The sequence below is a fragment of the Rhinichthys klamathensis genome, unplaced genomic scaffold (assembly GCF_029890125.1).
Source record: "Rhinichthys klamathensis goyatoka isolate OS25496 unplaced genomic scaffold, OSU_Roscu_1.1 h1tg000001l_1, whole genome shotgun sequence".
NCBI lineage: Eukaryota > Metazoa > Chordata > Actinopteri > Cypriniformes > Leuciscidae > Rhinichthys > Rhinichthys klamathensis.
The window spans coordinates 530,965-556,364 of NW_026606555.1; the positions used below are offsets into that span (position 1 = coordinate 530,965).

General features: G+C 40.4%; 1 protein-coding gene across 2 annotated transcripts in view; it reads right to left on the reverse strand.

Moving 5' to 3' along the window:
* Positions 1-9,439: 9,439 nt before the first annotated feature.
* The window catches only part of l3mbtl3 (L3MBTL histone methyl-lysine binding protein 3), a 102,482-nt gene continuing 86,521 nt past the window's right edge, over positions 9,440-25,400 (reverse strand). For both annotated transcript variants that reach the window (XM_056259251.1, XM_056260051.1), the window contains 5 exons: positions 24,849-24,953; positions 22,815-22,906; positions 11,662-11,816; positions 11,456-11,518; positions 9,440-9,925 (listed from right to left, as the gene is read on the reverse strand). In XM_056259251.1, coding sequence (XP_056115226.1) covers positions 9,782-9,925; positions 11,456-11,518; positions 11,662-11,816; positions 22,815-22,906; positions 24,849-24,953 — 559 coding nt within the window. In that variant the 3' untranslated portion in view covers positions 9,440-9,781. The remainder of the gene's footprint in view (positions 9,926-11,455; positions 11,519-11,661; positions 11,817-22,814; positions 22,907-24,848; positions 24,954-25,400) is intronic.

A 25,400-nucleotide genomic window follows, 5' to 3' on the forward strand; every position in this document is an offset into this window, starting at 1 on the left:
TGTGACGTAATGACTCAATATAGTCTACTAGCCGAGACTCTTCTTTATGTGTACAGATGTGCCGTAATGACTCAATATAGTCTACTAGCCAAAACTCTTCTTCATGTGTACAGATGTGAGTAATGACTCAATATAGTCTACTAGCCGAGACTCTTCTTTATGTGCACAGATGTGAAGTAATGACTCAATATAGTCTACTAGCCGAGACTCTTCTTCATGTGTACAGATGTGACGTAATGACTCAATATAGTCTACTAGCCGAGACTCTTCTTCATGTGTACAGATGTGAGTAATGACTCAATATAGTCTACTAGCCGAGACTCTTCTTTATGTGTACAGATGTGACGTAATGACTCAATATAGTCTACTAGCCGAGACTCTTCTTTATGTGTACAGATGTGACGTAATGACTCAATATAGTCTACTAGTCGAGACTCTTCTTTATGTGTACAGATGTGACGTAATGACTCAATATAGCCTACTAGCCGAGACTCTTCTTTATGTGTACAGATGTGACGTAATGACTCAATATAGTCTACTAGCCGAGACTCTTCTTTATGTGTACAGATGTGACGTAATGACTCAATATAGTCTACTAGCCGAGACTCTTCTTTATGTGTACAGATGTGACGTAATGACTCAATATAGTCTACTAGCCGAGACTCTTCTTCATGTGTACAGATGTGACGTAATGACTCAATATAGTCTACTAGCCGAGACTCTTCTTTATGTGTACAGATGTGACGTAATGACTCAATATAGTCTACTAGCCGAGACTCTTCTTTATGTGTACAGATGTGACGTAATGACTCAATATAGTCTACTAGCCGAGACTCTTCTTTATGTGTACAGATGTGACGTAATGACTCAATATAGTCTACTAGCCGAGACTCTTCTTTATGTGTACAGATGTGACGTAATGACTCAATATAGTCTACTAGCCGAGACTCTTCTTTATGTGTCCAGATGTGACGTAATGACTCAATATAGTCTACTAGCCGAGACTCTTCTTTATGTGTACAGATGTGACGTAATGACTCAATATAGTCTACTAGCCGAGACTCTTCTTTATGTGTACAGATGTGACGTAATGACTCATTATAGTCTACTAGCCGAGACTCTTCTTTATGTGTACAGATGTGCCGTAATGACTCAATATAGTCTACTAGCCAAAACTCTTCTTCATGTGTACAGATGTGAGTAATGACTCAATATAGTCTACTAGCCGAGACTCTTCTTTATGTGTACAGATGTGACGTAATGACTCAATATAGTCTACTAGCCGAGACTCTTCTTCATGTGTACAGATGTGACGTAATGACTCAATATAGTCTACTAGCCGAGACTCTTCTTTATGTGTACAGATGTGACGTAATGACTCAATATAGTCTACTAGCTGAGACTCTTCTTTATGTGTACAGATGTGACGTAATGACTCAATATAGTCTACTAGCCGAGACTCTTCTTCATGTGTACAGATGTGACGTAATGACTCAATATAGCCTACTAGCCGAGACTCTTCTTCATGTGTACAGATGTGACGTAATGACTCAATATAGTCTACTAGCCGAGACTCTTCTTTATGTGTACAGATGTGACGTAATGACTCAATATAGTCTAATAGCCGAGACTCTTCTTTATGTGTACAGATGTGCCGTAATGACTCAATATAGTCTACTAGCCAAAACTCTTCTTCATGTGTACAGATGTGAGTAATGACTCAATATAGTCTACTAGCCGAGACTCTTCTTTATGTGTACAGATGTGACGTAATGACTCAATATAGTCTACTAGCCGAGACTCTTCTTCATGTGTACAGATGTGACGTAATGACTCAATATAGTCTACTAGCCGAGACTCTTCTTTATGTGTACAGATGTGACGTAATGACTCAATATAGTCTACTAGCCGAGACTCTTCTTTATGTGCACAGATGTGACGTAATGACTCAATATAGTCTACTAGTCGAGACTCTTCTTTATGTGTACAGATGTGACGTAATGACTCAATATAGCCTACTAGCCGAGACTCTTCTTTATGTGTACAGATGTGACGTAATGACTCAATATAGTCTACTAGCCGAGACTCTTCTTTATGTGTACAGATGTGACGTAATGACTCAATATAGTCTACTAGCCGAGACTCTTCTTTATGTGTACAGATGTGCCGTAATGACTCAATATAGTCTACTAGCCAAAACTCTTCTTCATGTGTACAGATGTGAGTAATGACTCAATATAGTCTACTAGCCGAGACTCTTCTTTATGTGTACAGATGTGACGTAATGACTCAATATAGTCTACTAGCCGAGACTCTTCTTTATGTGTACAGATGTGACGTAATGACTCAATATAGTCTACTAGCCGAGACTCTTCTTTATGTGTACAGATGTGACGTAATGACTCAATATAGTCTACTAGCCGAGACTCTTCTTCATGTGTACAGATGTGACGTAATGACTCAATATAGTCTACTAGCCGAGACTCTTCTTTATGTGTACAGATGTGACGTAATGACTCAATATAGTCTACTAGCCGAGACTCTTCTTTATGTGTACAGATGTGACGTAATGACTCAATATAGCCTACTAGCCGAGACTCTTCTTCATGTGTACAGATGTGACGTAATGACTCAATATAGTCTACTAGCCGAGACTCTTCTTTATGTGTACAGATGTGACGTAATGACTCAATATAGTCTACTAGCCGAGACTCTTCTTTATGTGTACAGATGTGACGTAATGACTCAATATAGTCTACTAGCCGAGACTCTTCTTTATGTGCACAGATGTGACGTAATGACTCAATATAGTCTACTAGCCGAGACTCTTCTTCATGTGTACAGATGTGACGTAATGACTCAATATAGTCTACTAGCCGAGACTCTTCTTCATGTGTACAGATGTGACGTAATGACTCAATATAGTCTACTAGCCGAGACTCTTCTTCATGTGTACAGATGTGACGTAATGACTCAATATAGTCTACTAGCCGAGACTCTTCTTTATGTGTACAGATGTGACGTAATGACTCAATATAGTCTACTAGCCGAGACTCTTCTTTATGTGTACAGATGTGACGTAATGACTCAATATAGTCTACTAGCCGAGACTCTTCTTTATGTGTACAGATGTGACGTAATGACTCAATATAGTCTACTAGCCGAGACTCTTCTTCATGTGTACAGATGTGACGTAATGACTCAATATAGTCTACTAGCCGAGACTCTTCTTCATGTGTACAGATGTGACGTAATGACTCAATATAGTCTACTAGCCGAGACTCTTCTTTATGTGTACAGATGTGACGTAATGACTCAATATAGTCTACTAGCCGAGACTCTTCTTTATGTGTACAGATGTGACGTAATGACTCAATATAGCCTACTAGCCGAGACTCTTCTTCATGTGTACAGATGTGACGTAATGACTCAATATAGTCTACTAGCCGAGACTCTTCTTTATGTGCACAGATGTGACGTAATGACTCAATATAGTCTACTAGCCGAGACTCTTCTTCATGTGTACAGATGTGACGTAATGACGCAAAGACATGCTCGAATCCCCCGCTGAAATCCACCAGTAAAAACATTATTACAAGCTTACTGCTTTGAATCGAGCTAAGGCAAGCAGAGAGTTTTGAACACTGGCTGGTTATGTACTTGCTCAAAAAATTATTTTGGATAATTTTTAACCCAAAAAAGTTACGTACTGGCACTTTAAAGAGCCCATCAAAATAAAGTGAAACCACGTTATTGCAGTCGCTCCACTGGTGCAGGAAGTACACTGTTCAGAATCGGTCATCTTTGCTAATGAAACCACACATCAAATTTGAGCCTATCGCCTGAACTGAAGATACCAAGTGCCACTCTTGACAGGAGTCACAGGAATATGACAGCTTTTAAAAAAATCAAAAAAAAAAAAATCAAAATCAAGCACAGGAAAAATATTTGCTGTTCATTTATTTCATAAAACAGTTTGTAAGGACACTAATTGTCATTGAAACATTTTATTAAACAAATGCAACAACAATATCTGGGTGCTGTGCTGGGTATTTCGCAACATAGCTATTATTATGTCACAGCTGGAATGTTCTATTGTCCAATCAGGAGCCAAGACCAGAACGATCTGTATTATGAAATGTCTGGATGATCTCCATGCGACTTGTTTGGTGACATGCAAAGCTTGATGCTTTGGCTTCCTTTGGAATTGTTTACATTAGCAGAGAATTCTGAAATATGTGTTATTTAATGTTAACATCTTGTGTATAGAACTGTTGTATAAAAGCCTGTCAACCGTTTCACACATGATCCATTTACAGTATGCATAAATTCCTGTATACCATACAACAATTAGTTCTTCGTTTCTCCATTATTTTGAATTCAAATCCAATCCTTGTTAAAGTTACTGAAAATGATTTTTCAGTAATGTGATTCTCTTTGTACACAGCACCGTAATTCAATCCTTCATAGACGTCTTCACGCTTAAAACATTAAAAATATACAACGTATTAATCCATTCATCAACTCTATATAGATTCATATGTTAAATTGCTCAAGCAAGTGGAAAAACCTTTAAACAAATGGTACTTCTCTAATGATAAAAGGTAGTATCGCAAACATTTTAAATTAAAACTTAGCATTCGCTCAAACAGCTGAATCCCATGCCTCTTCTTTTGCATTTAAATCAAAATAATTGATTCTAATTGGTCAATAGCACCATTTAGCGTTACGTTATTCCCAGATAACTGCTGAAAACAGATAACACAGGCTCATCCGGGTTACTGAAGTTAGAGACCCTGACAAAGGCTACTTGTGCCGAAACGTTGGTGAGTGAGTGTGCAGTTACATTCTCTTTGCATTAAGTGTTTTCCTTTAACTTGCACCTCAAATAGTGTGCGTTTGCTTTGCTGTTCTTTTAAGCAGTTATTTAATTATGTCATCAAGAATCGTGGACTTGCTATCTCTTTTCATAAAAATGCAGCTGCTGCAATTTTGCGACTATTGTTTTGTACACTGTTGGATTAAGTTTCGGAAAACAGGTAAGATTTTAAAACAGTTTCATCTCAAATCAATATGTCTTCTCTCCATAATTATTTATGTGGCGAAATGCAGTGTAATAAGTGGTATGACTGTATCCCTTATTTGTCTGTCTAGTTTGAACTTGCTGCGCTAGCAAATGCTCTCTCCGTGGAAGTTTTGCGTTAAAAAACCTAATAAAATATTTCGACTCAGATCAATATTTTGTGTCTAATTATTTACTAATGTGGGAAGTAGCTGTGTAATAAGCGGGATAATGTACATTCAGCCGATTGTTATCTCAAAATAAACCCCGACAGGGTCATCAGGACCCCTATGGGGAGGACCGGATTATCAAATCAAAAAGTTGAGGTGGGTCAGGGGTGGGGGTGCGGTGAAACGCATAACAGTTTCAATAAATAAGCTAAAGTAAATCTAAAAATGAAAGTATTGTGGAAACGTGATACCCAACAGTATGCAGTACGGAAACCACCATTCCTCCTGCACTAGCTTGATGGCAAGAAGCTCCCAGTTGCCTATATCATAATTTTGCTCTACCAAGGCACATGGAAAGAGTTTTGCTGGATCTCCTTGCCGCTGAGATAAAATGGCTCCTAGGCTGGTAGTGAAGGCATCCACTTCTACCATGAATCGGGAATAGAATGAACGAGGATAGGGGCACTGGTGAAGGTATCCATTACATTTTTAAAGGCTTTGTAGGCTTTGGGGTTCCAAGACAGAGAATTGAAAGAAAGGTAAGTGTAAGAGAGAGAGATGATATCTAGTCCCCTACATATCCTGCATTCTGAAATAGAGAGAGGATATCTAATCCTCTCTCTATTTCAGAAGGCAGACGAGTGGAAGACCTTGGCCACTATGAGTATCCGGTCATGCCATATGGGCTAGACAATGCTCCCTCTGTATTCCAGAGGTTTGTTAACAAGGTTTTCTGTAACTTCACTTCGTTGAATTCTAGATTGGTGATATTATTTTCTCCAGCAACCTGACAAAACACCATTAGAATGTGACCCTGGTACTGGAGAAACTGCAAAAACCTGATCAGTTCCTCAGGGCTGAGAAGTGTCCATTCTACCAACTATATGTGTGCAATTCCTGGGTTGAAAACTTTGCACCTGAGAGCATGCAGATGGACTCTGGGAAGGTGCAAGAAGTTCAGTCCTTGCCACTTCCGTCCACTGTCAAGGAACTACAGCATTTCCTTGGTTCACCAGAAGATTCATCTTTGACACACTGTGATCGCAGCTTTCTTTCAAGTCGGCTTTTGGTTTCAAAAGCGGACACTCAACTGAGACTGCCCTGCTCTCGGTTGTTGAAGCTCTGAGACTGGCAAGAGCAGCTTTCAAATCCTCAGTTCTCATCTTGCTGGATCTCATCCTCCTGTCAACCCTCATGTCTCAGGAACCGCACTCCAATGGTTCAAGTCTTACCTCTCAGTAGGTTCTTCAGGGTGTCGTGGAGTGGTGAGTTGTCTAAGTCGCACCATCTAGCTAATGGGGTGCCTCAGGGCTCAGTGCTGGGACCGCTTCTCTTCTCCATCTACATGTCATCACTAGGATCTGTCATTCAGAAACATGGTTTTTCCTATTACTGTTATGCTGACGACACACGACTCTACCTCTCACTCCAACCAGAGGATCCGACAGCTCGCATCTCAGCCTGCCTGCCTGACATTTCATGCTGGATAAGAAAACAGAGCTGCTTGTGGTCCCGGCCAACCCAACACTACACCACAATTTCTCCATTCAGCTTGGTTCGACAACCATACGTAACTCCATCAAGGTCAGCCAGGAACCTTGGAGTTATTGATGAACAGTTGAACTTCACGGATCTCATTGCTAGAACTGCCTGGTCCTGTAGATTTGCCCTATACAACATATCAGGTATCAGGCCCTTCCTAAAAGAGCTACACAACTCCTTGTCCAAGCGCTTGTTATATCCAGACTGGACTATTGTAATGCTCTCTTGGCAGGCCTTCAGCTGCTGAGTCTTTAACCATGTTCAAGAAACTGCTTAAGACGCATCTCTTTTGTCAACACTTGACCCATTAATACTAACAATTACTATTTTATATATATATATATATATATATATACAGGCCTCCATCCATCTTGTCCACAAGAACTCATCTTTTGAGTGTCTGCAAATATAATTCAGTTTATACAGTTTGCTAGATCTTTAGGGTGTGTTGTGTGAGGATGAATGAGATCGATTCATGTCGCTGTGAGAAACTGGCAGTGTGAACAGGGCTTGAGAGTGTTGTGAGTGAGAGTACGGGTGAAGCCTCTCCCACCCAATTCCTCACATCGCCAGCACCTAAACTAAACATTTTAAAGAAAAAATTAACAAACAGCATGTATTAACAAAGATCTTGCAAATAGTTTGAATAAATGAATTGTTAATCTTAATTTTAAATGGAAAATTCACAAACAGCAACATGTCTCCCTATTTAAGTTTAAATTCTTGACACCTTGGCTTGGACCCTGGTTACGGCCCCTACGAAGCATGAATGAATATTCAACATTCATACTGTCAAACTTCTTTGAGGTACTATTAAAAGCACATATATTTCCCTTAAAACTAAGATTGTGAGATTACAAGAGCAGGAATTATCTTTGAGTTTGTAGATAACGGGTGACAAGAATCTGGGTGAAATGTGTTCATTTATAGATTAATGAGTTTAAAGAAAGGAACAAGGCGAAGGCTTCCTTCCAACATCAGACACATGTTCAGACTTGCCCAGTTGGAAGGAGAGGTCTGTTAATAGATCAATCCCTGGAGAATGTCGTTACCGAGCACAGCAAGTTCCAACACTTTTGTCAACATCTCCAGAGATCAACAAAATGAGCCATTGGTAAGTGTCGACATAACTGTATGATGCAAGTAGTAGCTACTATGTCTTTGCAATGTTGCACTGAATGCCATTTTGCATCAAAAAAGGTCTTTCTCTCTTCGATATGGGCTCATGTTTAAGTGGCTCCAGCTGTCACATTTTGTTCGCAGATATTTCCTTGCAGCTTTTGCTTTTGGCCAGTTGCAGAAGCTAGTTGAACAAACTCTGAGTTTCAGAGTATGTTTGATGTTCAAAAAAACAAACAAATCCAACCTGAGTTGAAACAAACAAATCCAATCCAACGAGTTCAGAAAGATCACAATGCATGTTCTCTCAGGGTTTTATTACAGAGGGTTATCTATTCTACCAGTACCAATTTTTTGGAGGTAATTTCAAGAGTCATTAATAACATGATGTGTATGGATTATGTTCCATGTTTTATTCATCAATCAATCAATCAATGGTTGAGGAATACTGCAGTATAGTATACTAATGAAATCAAATCCTTAAAACCAGCAGCAAAATAGACACCACATTTTAATCTGAAGTATGCAAACATTAAAAAGACCATTGTGTTGACACAGACCTTTGGATCATCAAGTTTATTTGCAAATGAATTAGTGAAGTTTAGTAGTCCACACACCAGTGCTGCACATCCACACTAAACCATTCCTTATTTACACGTTTTTATATTCCATTTTAAATCCCCAAACTAACTGTTCATCATAAGCTCCCGTGACAAAAAAAATGTACATGATAAATGAGTTTTGAATATATGAAAAATCATACAGCTGAGTAAAACCAGCATTTCAACACTATACAATTGTTTAGATTTGTTAACAAACGTGTCCACATTCCATCACTTCATTTTTAATAGGCAAAATATTAAACTTGAATAAATGTGAAGTATCCTGTATTTAACGCTGCATGCCTCGGCAACAGAAGCAAAATTAATACTCATGTCTGTATATTAAAGGAAAATCACACTTTTTGTCTTATACTGTGCACATGAAGGCATTCTGAGTATTAGTTACATTCTATTACAAAATACCAAATATGGCTCTCACAATGTTTATTTGTGCCTCGAGTGTAGCTTTAACCCTTCGTTCTCCATTTATACATCCACCGTATCAAAACCAAAAAAGAGAGAGAACATGGAAAAAAACATTGGCCTTTATACTTTACGTACTGCAATCCATGACTAATGACTGCAGTCGTAATGAAGAAGAGAAGGACGGTTTATGCATTAATATGACATCACAGCACACTGGAAACAAGAAAATCAAAGAGGATCGGTGTTAATCTGTAGTGCTGATATTCAAAAACACCAATCCTTCATGCAGAACTGGTGTTGGTGATGGATTTAGTCTTATTTTCTAACCTCACATTTGCTCTTTTGAGCTCATTTAATTTGACTGGCTCTCTAAAGTTAATCTGAACATGACAGAGACTGACTGGAATGGAAGCAAGAAGTGCAAAGGACACAGATATCCCTCTGCAAACACTTGAATGATCTACAGCTATGAATTAGAGAGAAGTATCAGTTGTAAGAGAAACTCCACCTGGAAACAGAAATTGTGCGGCTCTTCAGTGCATTCGTTTAGCACCTGAATTCAGAAAGGCGCTCGGATAACCCCTCAGCGAAATATACATTCTCACCCACCCCGTAATGAAAGGGCACTACATGAAACCGTCATGTGACTTAACATACACGTTTATAAAGGATGGTGCAGATAAGTGTCTGTCTAAATGAATTATGAATGTCATTATATGTGCTCAACCTGCTCATTCTGGCATAATCTAAATCTTGTTCAGCATGTGCAATAGTGTCATGTGTATATACTGTATGAATGTTCACGACGAGCCCTTTGACTGAAGCAGTAATGAACGCCCTCGGCTCGGCGTCGGGGTGGGTCAGAGTTCGTTGCAGGCCGAGTTCTCGGTGGTTTTAAACATCAGGATGGAGTTGTAGATTTTCAGCGCAGGTCCTAGTTTAATGCTGAGGATCTTCACCAGGTCCACCTGAGTCAGTAGCAGGAAGGCCTCTCCGTCAATTTGCTGAAACCAAACAACAATAAATCAGCTGATAAACACACACACACACACAGCGGCCGCTGATCTCATTTCTGTTTACATTTGGCATTGTGTGACATTTGGTGATTATTCATCACCATGGAATTATTTTTGGTGGCAATTCAATGGAAAATGTGGTACAGGTGAAACTCGAAAAATTAGAATATCATGCAAAAGTTAATTTATTTCAGTAATTCAACTTAAAAGCTGAAACTAATATGTTATATAGACTCATTACATGCAAAGTGAGATATTTCAAGCCTTTATTTGTTATAATTTTGATGATTATGGCTTACAACCTTTTCACAATATTCTAATTTTGAATTTGGGGTTTTCATAAGCTGTAAGCCATAATCACCAAAATGATAACAAAAAAGGCTTGAAATATCTCACTTTGCATTTTGAAATAAATGAACTTTTGCACGATATTCAAATTTTTCGAGTTTCACCTGTATATATGAATTAATAATAATGTGTTGATGTGGATATGTATGATCCTATACTGCACAAATGAAAGGTGATTCATCTCAATTGATTATTTTCTCTTCATATTAAGATCAGATCATTTATAACTAAGAATGCACCAATATTACAATTCCAGCCGATACGATAAGTCGATAATTATTTTCATATTAAGGCTGATGATAACGGATTAATGGACAATACTAAAACAATCATTTGTCTAAATAAATTAACATTAAACCACTAAAAGGTACAATCAATCACTTTAAATGCTACAAGACAATCAATCGCACGATTTAAAGTGAGGGATTGTGCATGACAGGTGTGTGTGTGTGCATGAATGGATTGGCTGCAGGATATTACGAGTGTGACACTGATTTTATCCAACAGTTCAATAAACAAGAAGTAATTTTAGATGCAATAGTTACTCACTTACCTAGTTTGTCTCATTTGTATGCAAAGTGGACAGACATCTTGCTCTCAAGCAAAGCAGCACTGCTGTTCTAATATATATTAGCATTCTTGCAAAAACACTTGACCGATCAAATTAGTGGACCAAATAATCTGTTTTATTTTAAAAGAGAAAAAAAAAAGTACAATAATTTTCACCAGTGGTCTGAGACTTTTGGACCCCAATGTCCGTCAGCACTCATTAATGCAGCTCCCATTTGCACATAGTAAATACGTTTAGAAAACAAAAGGTAAAGACACAGAAGAGAACAGGAGGAGAGAGAGATGGAGATGGACAGCCGAGCGAGGACAGGATTATTTAAAGCTCTCGCCCTCTGGCCTGTTTAACACTCTTGTTAGTGGTAAACAGGCATGATGCAGTGACGTGGGATGACTTGACATGCCTAAAAATGGTTTCAATGAGATCTTCTCAGATATCCCATCATGCACCTTGCTCTCTCTCTTCCTTAAGCACCATGAGATTCTGTTTCTCAAACGCTCCAGTTACTCCTGCTGCCAAACCTCACGATGGAGGACTGGTTGAGCATTTCTCTGAGGATTCAGTCATTCTAATTCCACTCGTAATTGAAGGGAATGATTTACCTCCTCTCTGAAGGTGCGCACTTGTTCTTTACAGCCCGGAAGTCCTTGGATAAACTCAATCACCTACAGAATAACAACGGAGGAGGATTAGAGGAGGTACAACACTGCAGTTTACAACAGCTGGCTTCAAAACAAATCAGATGACCTTAAATAAAACTTGCATCAACTCAACAAAGCGTAACGGGTGTGACTGGAGATCTGTGTACCTCATCCACGCTCCACGCCGCCACTTTACCGGCCGTGATGCCCGCCACAGTCGGAAGCAGCTTGCTGTGCTGGTCCCAGCAGTGAGGCATGCTGGGAGACGGGCTGGAACATGGCATGAATACAGACTGGTGCAAAGCCTGCTGCAGAGTCAACTCTAAGAGAGAGAGAGAAGGGAGAGTTATTGAAGAGCTAACGTGCCCTTTCTCAAAGTCTTGATGTAGTTTCAGGCTCTACTAGAACAGGTTTTCCTGCTTGAATGTTGATTATTTCCTCATATTCTCTATTGTTGCGGCTCCTCTCTTCCCAGTCTGTCAGTAACGCTCTGTTTACTTCCTGTCTCTACGAAGCCCCTCCTCCTGAAAGCACACTGTGCTCTGATTGGTCTGCTGGATCAGTGTGTTGTGATTGGTCGAGTGCTTCGAGTGTGTTTGGGAAATGTCCCGCCCCTTCCCATAACCGCCAGTTTAACACACTACTAACTAACTCAACCAGGCCCCGCCCCTTTATTCTGCGTATAGCTTGGGCAGAAATTATAAAAAATTAGGAATATTGTGATATGTTCGTTCCCGGAAGAAAACATCTCAGTTACGACTGTAACCTTGGTACCCTGAGAAAGGAACAAGTCACTGTGCTAAATCCATTTTATGATAATCAATATCCATCCATAATCCATTTTCTTGAGGGCAAGAGGACACACAGCTCTGCTATAGTTACATTATTACAGCTTTGACTCAAATAGGCAAAAATGAGAGTCCACAATTAAATGTACAGGAAAAGATATTAATGATCAACATCCATTAGTTTTTTTTTTTTTTTACAATCACTACGACACATTTCTCAATACTTCTCAATACACTCTTCACACAGTGATCACAGCATCAGTCTATGTGAGGTAAACTGAGGATCATTTATTATTGCTTTGACACAAAATGGATTCAATGCCCACATCTTTCAATTGACATGAATTCTTTTCTCATTTAGACACAAACATCACCAAAACTCAATGACCCTACAGGCCAAATTGCACACGTTTACACTCTCTGTTCAAAACTGTTCAAATTAAGTTAAACAAAAATGAACGAGAGAAATTTGCACCATTTCTACAGTAATATCATATTGAAATATATTCTGGATCGAAGAAATCCCTTGCTATCAAAGCAATTAGATGAAACTGAACACCAACACGTCTTTCGGTTTCATTACCATCCAGTCAAAAGGGGAAAACTTAGGAATAATTGTGTAGTGTAATGTAAACATGGGTAATGCAACATATACTGCAGTGAATTATACGCAGTAGAGAGTGTCGTTCTTGTTTTGGAAATAAATATTACAAAGAAAATATAATACAATGCTACCCGATGTTAGTGTTTTATGATTCTTTGTTAGTGTTCTGGAAGAATGAGTTGATTTGAGACATGAATGAAGTGTTTTGACTGTTTTAGTGCATTTTGAATATGAAATTAACTGCTGTGAAGCTGAAAATTGACCTAAGTATTAAGAAATGTGTCCTAGTGATTGTAAAAACCTGTAATAGCAACAATACCCAGTATGGTCAACATACTACGCATAAACTGAGTTGGCAAAATATAGTGCACATAGCACAAAAATATTATGTTATGCACACTTTGACAGGTACAGAATACACACGTTAAAGATGGTGCTCGCCAGGGCTAATGGACGCGGTCTCCATTAAATGATAATTATAAGTATAACTTATCTTTAATCATATTGATTTACTGACACCAGAATCATGGCTTGTAATGTTGTCACACTTTAAATTTCAATAGTCAGTACCTGTGCAAATAATGAACTCTGGTACCAAAGGTAAAAAAAATTGCTATTCATATTAAACAATTATAATTATAAAAGTACTGTAAAAATTCCTTAAAAAAATGTTAATGATGAATTAAAACAACTGTATGTAGTGAAGTAGTTTTAAACTAACATGTATATACAGTTGTTTTAGGGGTGGTGATGGCGCAGTGGATAAGACACATGCCTTTGGTGTGAGAGACCCGGGTTCGAATCCACTGTGAGACACCAATGTGTCCCTGAGCAAGACACTTAACCCCTAGTTGCTCCAGAGGCGTGCGACCTCTGACATATATAGCAATTGTAAGTCGCTTTGGATAAAAGCGTCAGCTAAATGAATAAATGTAAATGTAAATGTATATAGCTTCAAAACGAGTAAATAATCAGTAATAAAGAAGAACAAAGAAACTCATTACATGTCAGGGTTATGTTTATTTTGTTTATCTTTTATTAGTTCTCGTTTTGTTCCTGTGTTTCCTTTCAGTTTAGTTTCCGTGTCTTTAGGGTACGTTTACATGAAAACGATGTTCTAAAACGGAAAGGTTTGTCCATTACAATTTTCGCATACACACAACAACATTGTCGAAACGCAGATCTGCGAAAACCACTAAAACCACTGTATTCTGCTGCCAGGCCAGTAGTTGGCAGTAGTAGATGTCACTTTATAAAGAAACACTACAGGCCTATAGACTGAACACGTAATATTCATGTTCATAACGTCACTGTTTTCACAAATTAACGTTTTTGTAGTTTACACAGCGACCATAACGGTATCGCTTTCAAAAACTTGTTTTCAAAAGTTTGCATTTTCAGGCCCCAAAACACCATTGTAATGTAAACAAACGGCCAAAATGCATAAAAGGGTTTCTTTTTTTGAAAACTGTAGTGTAAACAACCCCTCAGTTACTTATTCCTTTCTGTTTGTTACCATGGTTACTTATTAGTCACACCTGTGTCTTGTTTTTCTATTTATACTCCTTGTTCTGTTCTGTTCCCCATCGGTTCTAATTTTATGTTTTGCAATGTAAGTGTGTTTTTCCCGTTGGATTGATCTTCTGAGATTATTAACTCTTTCTCCGCCAGCGGTTTCTTTAAAAAAAAGTTGCCAGCGTTTTGGTCATTTTCACAAATATTTCATGGCCCCCAGAATATTTTGTTGTATGAATATCTGAACATGCAATTTATCAAAAGAAAGAACATAGCCTCTGTTTTTAAACAAAAAAAGTTTTTCTTATCAACATTTAAATATGGGTAAGTTTCATTAAAAAAGCAACATTTTGAGCAAAAAGCTGCAAAATCCCGTTTCTGTCAAAGACTTCGTCCAGATGGGATTCAGAACAATGATCAAAACACAGTGGAGTGGACCGAGTCCGTCAACACCCCTAATGCTTGCACAGTCCTATAGCTCGTCCTGGGTCAACATTTCATTCAGTAACATTCGGCAGTTTTGATTTCCATGCTGTTTAATGTTATTTTACATATGCACATGATTACATATAATATCGCTTGTTTCTGCTGCTTCTTCGCCTGTGTTTTGATCTGGAGATTCAGTACTCTTTCAGAATTTGTGTAATAGCGCCCCCTACTGTATAACAGTGGAAACACGGATTGCCGGAAAATTCCGTCAATGGCGGGGAACGAGTTAAAAGTATCGATGTTTGAATCCTGCGTCATGCATCTGACTAATACCACGCTATACATGACAGACAAGCAAGAGTGACTTTTCTCTTTTTCTCAGCATTATTGCTGTTTCATTATTATTGATGACATCATAGAGCGTGGCAGGTCTACTTGGCTGCAGTTACACTAATTAAACTGTTTAAATCTGAGAGATGTTTGTTACGGCAAATTGTGTGCTTTGAAATTTGACAGTTAAAGTAAATCTTGTTTATAAATGACAAAATTACTTTCCTCATTTGTACACTTCACCTTGTGGGTGTTGCTATTTTTTCATTTGTTGGGAACAGCCTTATGAATAAAGTCGCCTTCTTGCGGTGCCAAAAGCCATGTAAATTCATCAGCTTCTCAACTGGTACACAGTCCACTTCATGCGTTCATGAGCCGCCGTGCTCCGTGCTGGATGCCACGCACTGACACAACACCCTCCCCCACCGCTGGCCTTTCATGGCTAATTCACTCTGACAGAGTCCTTCTTTGAAGTTGGAACAAAAAGGAACTGGGCTGCGTTTCCTAAAAGCATCATGAGCCCAAGTTGATCATGGAGACCATTGCCACCAATGTTAACTACAATCAACTTAGCTCACAATGCTTTCGGGAAACACAGCCCAGAACGCTTTAAGAAAGCGTGCTTATCTCAAGATAATGTCAATACAGGAAAACCTAATCTATCTGCACTTAAAGGTGCTGTATGTAACTTTTTCACTCTACTAAAGCATAAAAATACCATAATGTGTTTGCATATATTGAGGAAAAATGCTAAGTTCACATACTGGTTTCTTTGAAAAAACACTTCTACAGCCAGTTATTTTACTTTGACGTGCGTTTCCAGGCTGGAATGTTTGTTATTGTTTTGGTCAGTGCGATACTGCACGTTGCCAATTTACCAATTTTCACTGTCCATTGGGCTCGTTCCTGTTGCGTGGGAACCCGTGTGAGCGCCGTCCAGTCTGAGGAGCAGGTGGCGGGAGAAACGACGATCTCCGATATTTTGAATTCGACTGCTGTACCTATTTCAACCACTAGGTGAAACTCAAATAGAAGAGGGTCATTCTTAGATACTGCACCTTTATAGGTCAGGCTGCACTTTTATTGAATAAGAAGTTGTGATCTACTATAAATTAGCCACGGGCTGGTAAAGCAGTATCTCTGTACTGTTAACACAGGTATGGAGGTTGTTATGGAGCACAATGTGAACGCTCTTAAATATCTAGTTCAGTCATGAAACTCTAGAGGGCGCAGGCTGATGGTCTTTAATGCAATCTGAAAGCTATCTCATTATTACCACATGGCACAAGCTGATTGGCCTTTGCTAATTTGCAGCCAATCTAATTGCTTGCTCATCATTTAAATAGTCTGGTTCAGTGTTTGCTGTAAGCAAGTCCTCACTATCAGAGCTCCTCTGAACCCCTCCACCTCCCCAGCTCCACCTGCCTGGATCTGCTGATGGATGTATCTACTGTATGTCTATTTATGCAGCAGCAGCAGCAGATCTTACCCGCTCACAGCAGCGTGTCTGTGATCTAAAGGCAGTAGCACGTCATACTTGCTCTGCAGCAGCAGCAGCGGAGCGATTTAGTCCGCTATATACAAATGCATTAAGGCCCGGGCATACTTAATTTATACTTCACGTCTCACGCACAGTCGTGTCTGCACAGCTTTCAAAGTGAAACTCACCCGCGGATGAGCACGGATGGACGGGTTCGACACATGCAGTACAACTGCTTTTTTTCTGCTCTACCAGACGCCAGAGGGCAGCACTGAGTCCTGTCGCGTACAGGACATTCACTCGGAAGGATAGAAGAAGAAAAGTAGCGGATCCGCCACTGCATGCACAGTTTAGATCAAGAACCAAAACACTGACGACGGAGAAGGATGTGCTGCTGTTTACTGGATTATATCGCTCTGTCCACACTCTTCTTCGACTACTGCACAGAACATAACAACTGTGTGTACTGACACCTAGTCTCAACATTCACTTTGTGCATGTACTGTTGAACGCGCAACCGTCCGCATGGCCAGCGTCAGTGAGCCAATAAGCATGATTGGCCGTGGCGAGGCATCAAGGAAAAACACTACGCCGGTTACGCCCGGAGGTGTGGCTCACATGTGCGGCTGTAGTGTGCAAGTGTCCCAACCCCCATAGATGGAAAAGATCAAAACACACAAAAATGCACACAAAAATTGGGCTGCATGCAGACGGTGTGATTGGACGTGCGCTTAATTTGAGCTCACTGCTAATATGAACGCAATCGTCCTAAATCGCGCAAGTGAACTGCTACTGATGACCTGTGATTTTCCAGCAGAGGTGGATTTTGTGTTCTTTGGGACTTTTGCAATACATTTGCGGCAGACAGATGCAAGTGACGTTCTGTGTTGATGCTTTGAACCAAAGCAAAGTTTCAAAAACAAAATGATAAAAGTGGGGTGAACAACTCTATTTACTTTCACACAGCGGGCCCTATTTTAACAATCTAAAATGCAAGTGTCAAGCGCAAAGCGCAAGTAACTTTGTGGGCGGATCTCGGCACTGTTGCTGTTTAACCGGCGGGATATATGACTCTTGCGCTCGACGCAAATCTAAAAGGGGTTGGTCTGAAGTAGCTTCATTATTCATAGGTGTGGTTTGGGCGTAACGGGAAACAAACCAATAAGAGCGTCGTCTCACATTCCCTTTAAGAGCATGATGAACAAGGTGCGCTTGTTCCATGGCGCAATACTATTATAACGGCGCATTTACCAGGCGCGCTTCAGAATCGGTTCACAGCCGAGGAGATCGATGTTCTCGTCAGGGCCGTAAAAGAAAGAGAAGTGACATTGGGGATGGGACAAACCCACCCAAATTAGCTTCGGTTAAACATGCATATAATAATTTGGGTAAATGTAGCTTTATGCCTATTTTTCCCATCGTCATGGACACCACAATGATTTCCCTCGTGTTTTAATATTTTTCCTTATAATAATGTATCATTTGCAAAAAGTAAAATGCATCTGTGTAGATGAGAGAATCATCTACAGTGTATGCGCTTTGTTCACACTCTGTGTTATGGCCAAGCATGCGCGCTTAAAATAGCATCTGAATGTACGCGCAACGCGCCACTGACTTTAGACTAGGTTTTTCCTGGTCAGTGGCGCAATTGTTTTCTGGAACTGCAAAATAGCACCAGGGATTGTTTGCGCCGGAACACGCCTCCTTTTTTGCGCCGACGCGCCCAGGGAGCGCACGTTCATTCCCTAGTTAACCGACGTGCGTCTGTGGAGGGAAAAGCCCGCTTTGCACGGGTGCAAAATACGAATGATACATGCGGCGGTGTACAAAGTCAATTGCGCTGGGTGTGAGATAGGGCCCAGCGTGTTGATCCCGGGAAATTGCCGTAAAATTGCTAGAGTGCCTTCTGTGTGAACGAAAACACGTCCCGGGATTGATGCCGGGATGGGGACCTAGTAACATTGCCGGGATCAGTCCCGGAACGCGCCCTGTGTGAACAAAAGCCAGGACCAATGCCGTAAGGGGTGTGTCGTAGTGATGACGCACGTTTGTGTTCGTCATCAACAAAGAAAGAACGAAAAAATGTAAATCGCAGATGGAGGGGGGAAATCGAGCTCTGCTTCGGGCTAAGTGTGAAAGCACCCTTATATTCAGTCCTTCATAACTTTTCAAGACAAAACATGCTCGTACTTCAGTGTGAGCAGCGCTCTAGTAATGACACTAAGGTGAACGAGTGCAGTCAGTACTGGATAATCACTGCAGTTATGAGGCTATGGATGCTCATTAACAGAGCACATAGCCAGTGGGAACCATCTGATGTCTGTTATATAAACACATAAATGTCTCTGATAATGGCCCTATCCATGTTATTAGCGTCATAAAAACACTTCCTCAAGGGAATTCATACAAACCATGCTGCAGAATACATCTAGATATCTAAGTGGCAATAGTGTGTTTGTTCTCACAGTCTATTAAACCTGGATGAAACTCTCCTAAATCATCCTCTAACGTATTCCAGTGAAGTTAATAATGACATGAACTTGCACTCGAAACTCAAAAAGACAAATGAAGTGGCAATGAGAGTGCATATATCAGGTTAAGTCTCTGCAGTGTGTTTGTTTCATATAATTATTGAGGCGTTAGAATCTGAATGCATTATGGGATGCCAGTGCAAAAGTCACAATTATATCTATAGCGCTTTATACAATACAGATCGTTTCAAAGCAATTAACTGGAAAATAACAGTGTTAATGTTGCAAAGTTCATCAATAAAAAAAACAACGCATTTAATTCAGCTGTAATGCAGCTCTACAGAAGAAAATTGTGTAATTATTCATATCAATTCAGTTTAGTAATGTTGATTAAGTTCAGTTGAATAATAGTGTTGATGTTGCAAAGTCAGTGTAATTATTCAGTTGAATTCAGTTCAATTTGATAGTGTCAGTGCAGTTAAACCGATAATATTACTGCATTTTATAAACAGTTTAGTGTTTGGTTTTTTTAGCATATACTATATTAAAGTCTCATGTCTCACAACAGTATTACCGCAGTTCAACAATCAATTAAAACAGCATTGACAGAATAAATATCTTCTTTTGTGTCCTGCTGTTGCGAAAGGACATGAGGGTGAGTAAATGAGGACAGTTTTTTGGGGTGAACTATCCCTTTAAATTCACCCCTAAGCTCTTTTAATTGTGATTATGTGCTAAAAGAAAATCTGCCAAAATCGTCAATTTAACATTTTATCCAATATATTATGGCATGCATGATGGGGAAATGCACTGCATAGTGGGATTGACCCATTTCCTCAGAAACTCGCACAGTTCCACTCAATTTCTGGCTGGATTAACCGTATTTAAGCGTACTATGCCCAGGTGCACAAATATAAATATTCTCACACATGTTCACAGTCTCCAGGCCAGTTCACTCCAACACATTAAGGGCTTAATCTAAAGGTTTTTGGTCCGCAATCGCATTCATCCTCAACACATCTGTCCTCACTGGCACTTTCCCACCACCCTCAAGCTGGCTCGGGCAACTCCGCTGTCTTACAACCCATGTGCTCATTCTGTGGATCCGTCAGCAGCTCACGACACCACAAATCACCAGATCCTCCAATCACTGCACATCACAGCAACCGCTCTCTGCTGCTTTGAGTCCGGCTTCACAGTGTCAAAGTCACATCCCCGGCCGAACACCCCCAGGCCCTGCCACACACCCGGCAGCCGCTCACGCAGGTTTGCATTATCTACCATCAGGGAGAGTCCTGGCTGTCGTCATCTCTAGGCTGGATCACTGCTCCTCAACTGAACCTCTGCACATGATCCAGGATGAGCCTAAAGGCCCGACAGACTCACGGCGAAGCTCTTTTTCATTCTTCGCTTAGGGGGAAAAATAGGTTTTCCTTTTCAGTGACATACTGTCAGCAAACATCCCGATGGCGTTCACGCTGCTGAGAGCTAATTTAGATGAATATGTAAATATGTGCTGAGCGCTTTCCTCTCAATAACAAAATAAACACACAATAAAATTGCCAGCGGTGAGAAACCAGCAGTTCAGAAAGCATCGGATCATTGTTTGCACCAGCTGTGACTCCAGTCACGTCATGTTTATTTATACAGCACTTTATACTGTAGATTGCTGTAAAGCAGCAGTTTTACTGTATTAAACATGAAAAACAGTGTCAGTGTCGCTTTCAGTTACAATTCCAGCTTCAGTTTCTACTATACAGCGGTTCTCCAGTGTGTTCATGTTACTCGCGTCTGAACAGAAGAAATGAACCGGAGGAGATTTACACCTCAGAGAGGGCGGAGCCTCAGAGCCACGCCCACCTATTACATCATCATCACCACGAACCAATGGGAGTTCAAAGGCGTTTACCAGCCGGAGTGAAATTTTCCAGAAAGTTGCCTTATCGAACTCCCAAAACAAACTCCAAAAGAACTTGATTTTGGTCCGATTTTGTTTGTTCTTCGATTTCACTTGAAGTGTATCGGGGCGCACGATGCTCCTCTCTTCATCTCACTTTGCTTGTAGCTTGTCTGCTCACATCAAGTTCAAGATACATCTAAAGATGCCATATGTTTATTCCTGTCAATCAGTGTTGTGCCTGAACGCGTTCAATGAACGATAGTTCATGAACTCGTTCATATTTTGGGCGAACGTGAACTGAACGTACTGAATTACTGCCTGATGAACGTTACTGTGAACTAGTGATGTAGTACTCGAGTCCGGTCTCGAGACCGATTTCTGCTTTCTCGGACTCGTCTTGGACTTGTTCCTTCAAAGACTCGGTCTCGACTCGGACTCGACCCTTCAAAGACTCGGTCTTGACTCGGACTCGGCATAGGCGGTCTCGTCCCCATCACTACTGTGAACGCGTTCATTCTGGTGTCTGTGAACGCACGCTCTCTCAGTTTAACTTCGTTCAATAGGGTGCCAGATTTCTATAGAGCCTTCCAGGCGAAAACCCGGCTAAAACACACCGTAAACAGGCCTTAATATGAAGCGAATAAACACCCAATCTGGCAACACCAGCCACCAGTGTCACACCGAGGCCGCATGCGTCATCAAGACAAGAAGCAGCATGAGCTCGACAAAGCAGCGAGCGAGGAGGCGTCGTATGATCATTTAAACGAGTTTTATGACAAGGTCGGTGAGGATGGAAAAAATCTGACATTTCTGTGCAAAATTTGCCCGTCGATAAAATAATTGCCGTCTGTGGTTGTATATGGGCTGTGGCAATAATTAAAAAAACAAAACAAAACAAAAACACCTTGCAGCAACATATGGAAAAAAGGAACTATGAACTAGTTCATGTAGAAAATGAACTTTCCCAACACTGCTGTCAATGAACTATCTCTCAGCAATACTCATGTCTCTGCCTCCTCAGGATGAAACGCATGTTTTATTCCTCATTTGCAAGTGACTTAAAATAAAAGCACCTGCTAATGATACATTTTTTTTGCTAGATTACTGTAAAAAATAGTTTTACAGTGTCCTGGCCTAAAATGTCATTCCACTGTCATCTGCTTTCAGTAGAATTAGCGCACCGACTAAAAGAGCTTGATTTATCAGGGAGAAGATAAAAATAAACTCATTGTATCTGCAGGATTGGGGGTTTGAGTTTAGGATGTTGTGACCCGAGGTGCTTCAAGTACTTTGACACTGCTAATCTGCAATAAACTTCCTCATTAACGTCTTCGTCATTTTTTCTTACATTACAATTAAATGTGTCTCGAGCCCTAGATGATAATCCCTCGCAACGCCCACGATGCTTCAAGTCCACCCTCACATCTTTCACTCTCCGACTGCCTCTGACCGGACGGAGCTACAAAGCTTTTAAGCCGAGGAACAAAGGATCCAAGCCTCTTCCTCATTAGTGACTGCCACTAAACCTTTAGAGAGGAAGAGGGGGAGACCAGCTCTTCTGGAAGGAGACACAATCCCAGCCAGAGACAGGGAGGCAGAAGAGAGATGGAGTGAGTCATCACAGAAAGAAATGATTTCAGCTCTTCTGCAAATACCAATCACATCCTCAACATTGAGTTTCACACGCTTCAGACACTGATTCTGTTGCGTTGTGTGGCCCCTTCCACCTGATTTAACCTATAAAGAAACAGTGTTTGCATGTGAATATAGTATGAAGGTGTATTGATGGCGGTGGAGATCTACCTTTGGTTTCAGTGACTGATGACACCTCACTCTCCACTTCCTCTTCCTGCGGCGGCTCCTCCACCTTACGCACTTTACAGGGACGACCGACCCTGAGGGAGAACATCATCACGACATCATCATCATGACATCATCAGAGAGGTAGTGTGGGATATATGAGACCAGAACAGCATCCCAGCAAACTTGTGTTCTAAGTACGCCTCTCTAAGTTATGAAAACGTTATTTCTGAATGTTCTCTGAACATATTCTAAAAACATTCTTTTGTCTTTTTTGTGTTTTCCGCTTATGCTACGGTGATCGCACCTCAAAAACATTGTTCAGATGATGTATTTCAAGACATTTGTCAGGTTTTTGTCCTTAAAATGCCATTGTGTGTGGGACTTATTTCTTACGCATCTCATCCCAAACCTCCATTTCTAATTCCAAAACATCATTTTAGAGCTAGTAATGGAGGCTTAAGCCACTGATAGCAGACTAATGCAGAGAGAGAGAGAGAGAGACAGAGAGAGAGAGAGAGAGAGAGAGAGAGAGAGAGAGAGAGAGAGAGAGAGAGAGAAGAGAGAGAGAGAGAGAGAGAGAGAGAGAGAGAGACAGAGAGAGACAGAGAGAGAGAGAGATTAAGCGTGTGTGAATTACCTCAGTCTGCGTCTCTCTCAACAGTGTTCGGCACCAGCGTCTTCTAATAGCGAAACTACGTTTATCTGCATTTCTGTATTTGCAAACTGTAGCTTTTAAGTTGCTAAACTATTGACACTAGAGTGTGTCCGTATTGTATGTGTGTGCGTTTGAGTGGGAGAGAGAGTGTGAGGAAGAGAGATGTGCTTTTCCATAATAACTAGTAAATGCATAATTCATAATAAAACGTAATTTTGTGGCAAAAAAAAACAACAACCTGGAAATATTTAGTTTTTATCCTATTGTTCACTATATTCATCTGATTGGTCAGTGTCGTTGTGGTTTTTGGTTCTTTTGCTGTTGTCGGCTGTAAAGACCTTTGAAATAACTGAAATCATTTGGCGAAGTGATATGGAGCTGTAATGCGGTCCAAACCTGCCGGAACTACTTTACTCGTGCGTTTTCCTGAAAATAACTGCACAGCTTACAATGTTCGTCAACCAATCAGATTCAAGCATTTTGAGCAAACATTCAATAATCGTTATTTCGAGAGAACCTTGCCTGAACAGCTAAAGCTCAGAGACCGTTCCCTGTCATTTTCTACATCTGTGCAATGACTTACTGCATGCCAGACCAGACATTTACATTTCTAATATAAAACTGGACACCACTCATTGAAGTAAACATAAAACGTACGGTCATGTGACCACAGTATTTAGATGCTTACCGTTTCAGATTGTGTAGTAGGCAGTATAAAATGTACACTGTGTGCAGTGAGCTAGTATGCTAGCATTGCATTTTGAACACAGCCAACGGCTTACTAGGCGATGTTTCAGATACAAGGATCTTCTGCTGAGCAAAATCTGCACAAATATTTCGAGCTGAGGTATGATTTTGCATATATTTCATGTGTAATATAAAGCTCATTATGCAAATCCTTTCTGTACAGTAAACAGAGAATTCTCAAGGCTATTTCTGAACAGCTGAGCAGGAGAACCGCAATCTCAGGATAAACAAGCAAGTGTATCTTCCGAGACGACGGAGAGAGCCATAGTATGGACCAAGTCATCGCAACAGGCTGTGTGGAAAATAAAGCTTTGTTGACTAACAGGGCATTATGTCAACAGCGAACCGACAAGCATCATTTTACTCTCAGTAAACAGTGAATCAGCCTGTTAGACGGTGTCAAGCACAGCTGTGTGTGTTCGTGTGTGTGTGTGTGTCAGAGGATCTTCTGTTTGCATACAGACATTTAAGCATTTGTTAGGAGCATTTATTACACATTTCCCTGGACTCATTACTGCTATGTCAAATAATTTAATTTCAAATTGTAAAATCGTCATGATAGTGTTTTGTTATCATGTAACACAAGTGTAAAAGTGTAATTTTCTTTCACCAAGTGAGTGACTGAATCTAACCTTCGCTTGGTCTCTGTGACGACAGGCTTCTTTACAGTCGTTTCCATGGCGACGGTTGCCGTGCTGGGTTTCTCCGGGTGAGATGGGGCAGGGGTGACGGGTTTGCTGGAGACAGTGAGAAACGAACACATCACTAAAGGTGTGCAGAAGGCCAGACATGACAACGTCCTCAGGTGTGGCTGTCATGACGCGATAAGCAAATCAAAAGTGTGACTATGCTAATGTGTTTGCATGAGCAAGTGTTACTCTTTACTGAGCACGCCTCATACTAAATAAATAAATATATTCAATTTCCAGATTTTAAATCAAGTTGCCATAATACCTTTGGCGCATTTTCCATTTGATTTTTGCCCACTTGGAACGTTATTCAAGTTTTTTGGACCAAAAATGCCATAATTTTATTTGTTAGCCCAGATAGCAGGATAGTGTCGGCCCAGATCCGGCCCACATGTGGATTCCACCCGTACCGGACGTGGGCCGACACTATGCTGCTGTCGGGCAATACTAATCTAAAAGTAGGTGAATGAGAACTTTAAAAGCTTTGAGTTGCTC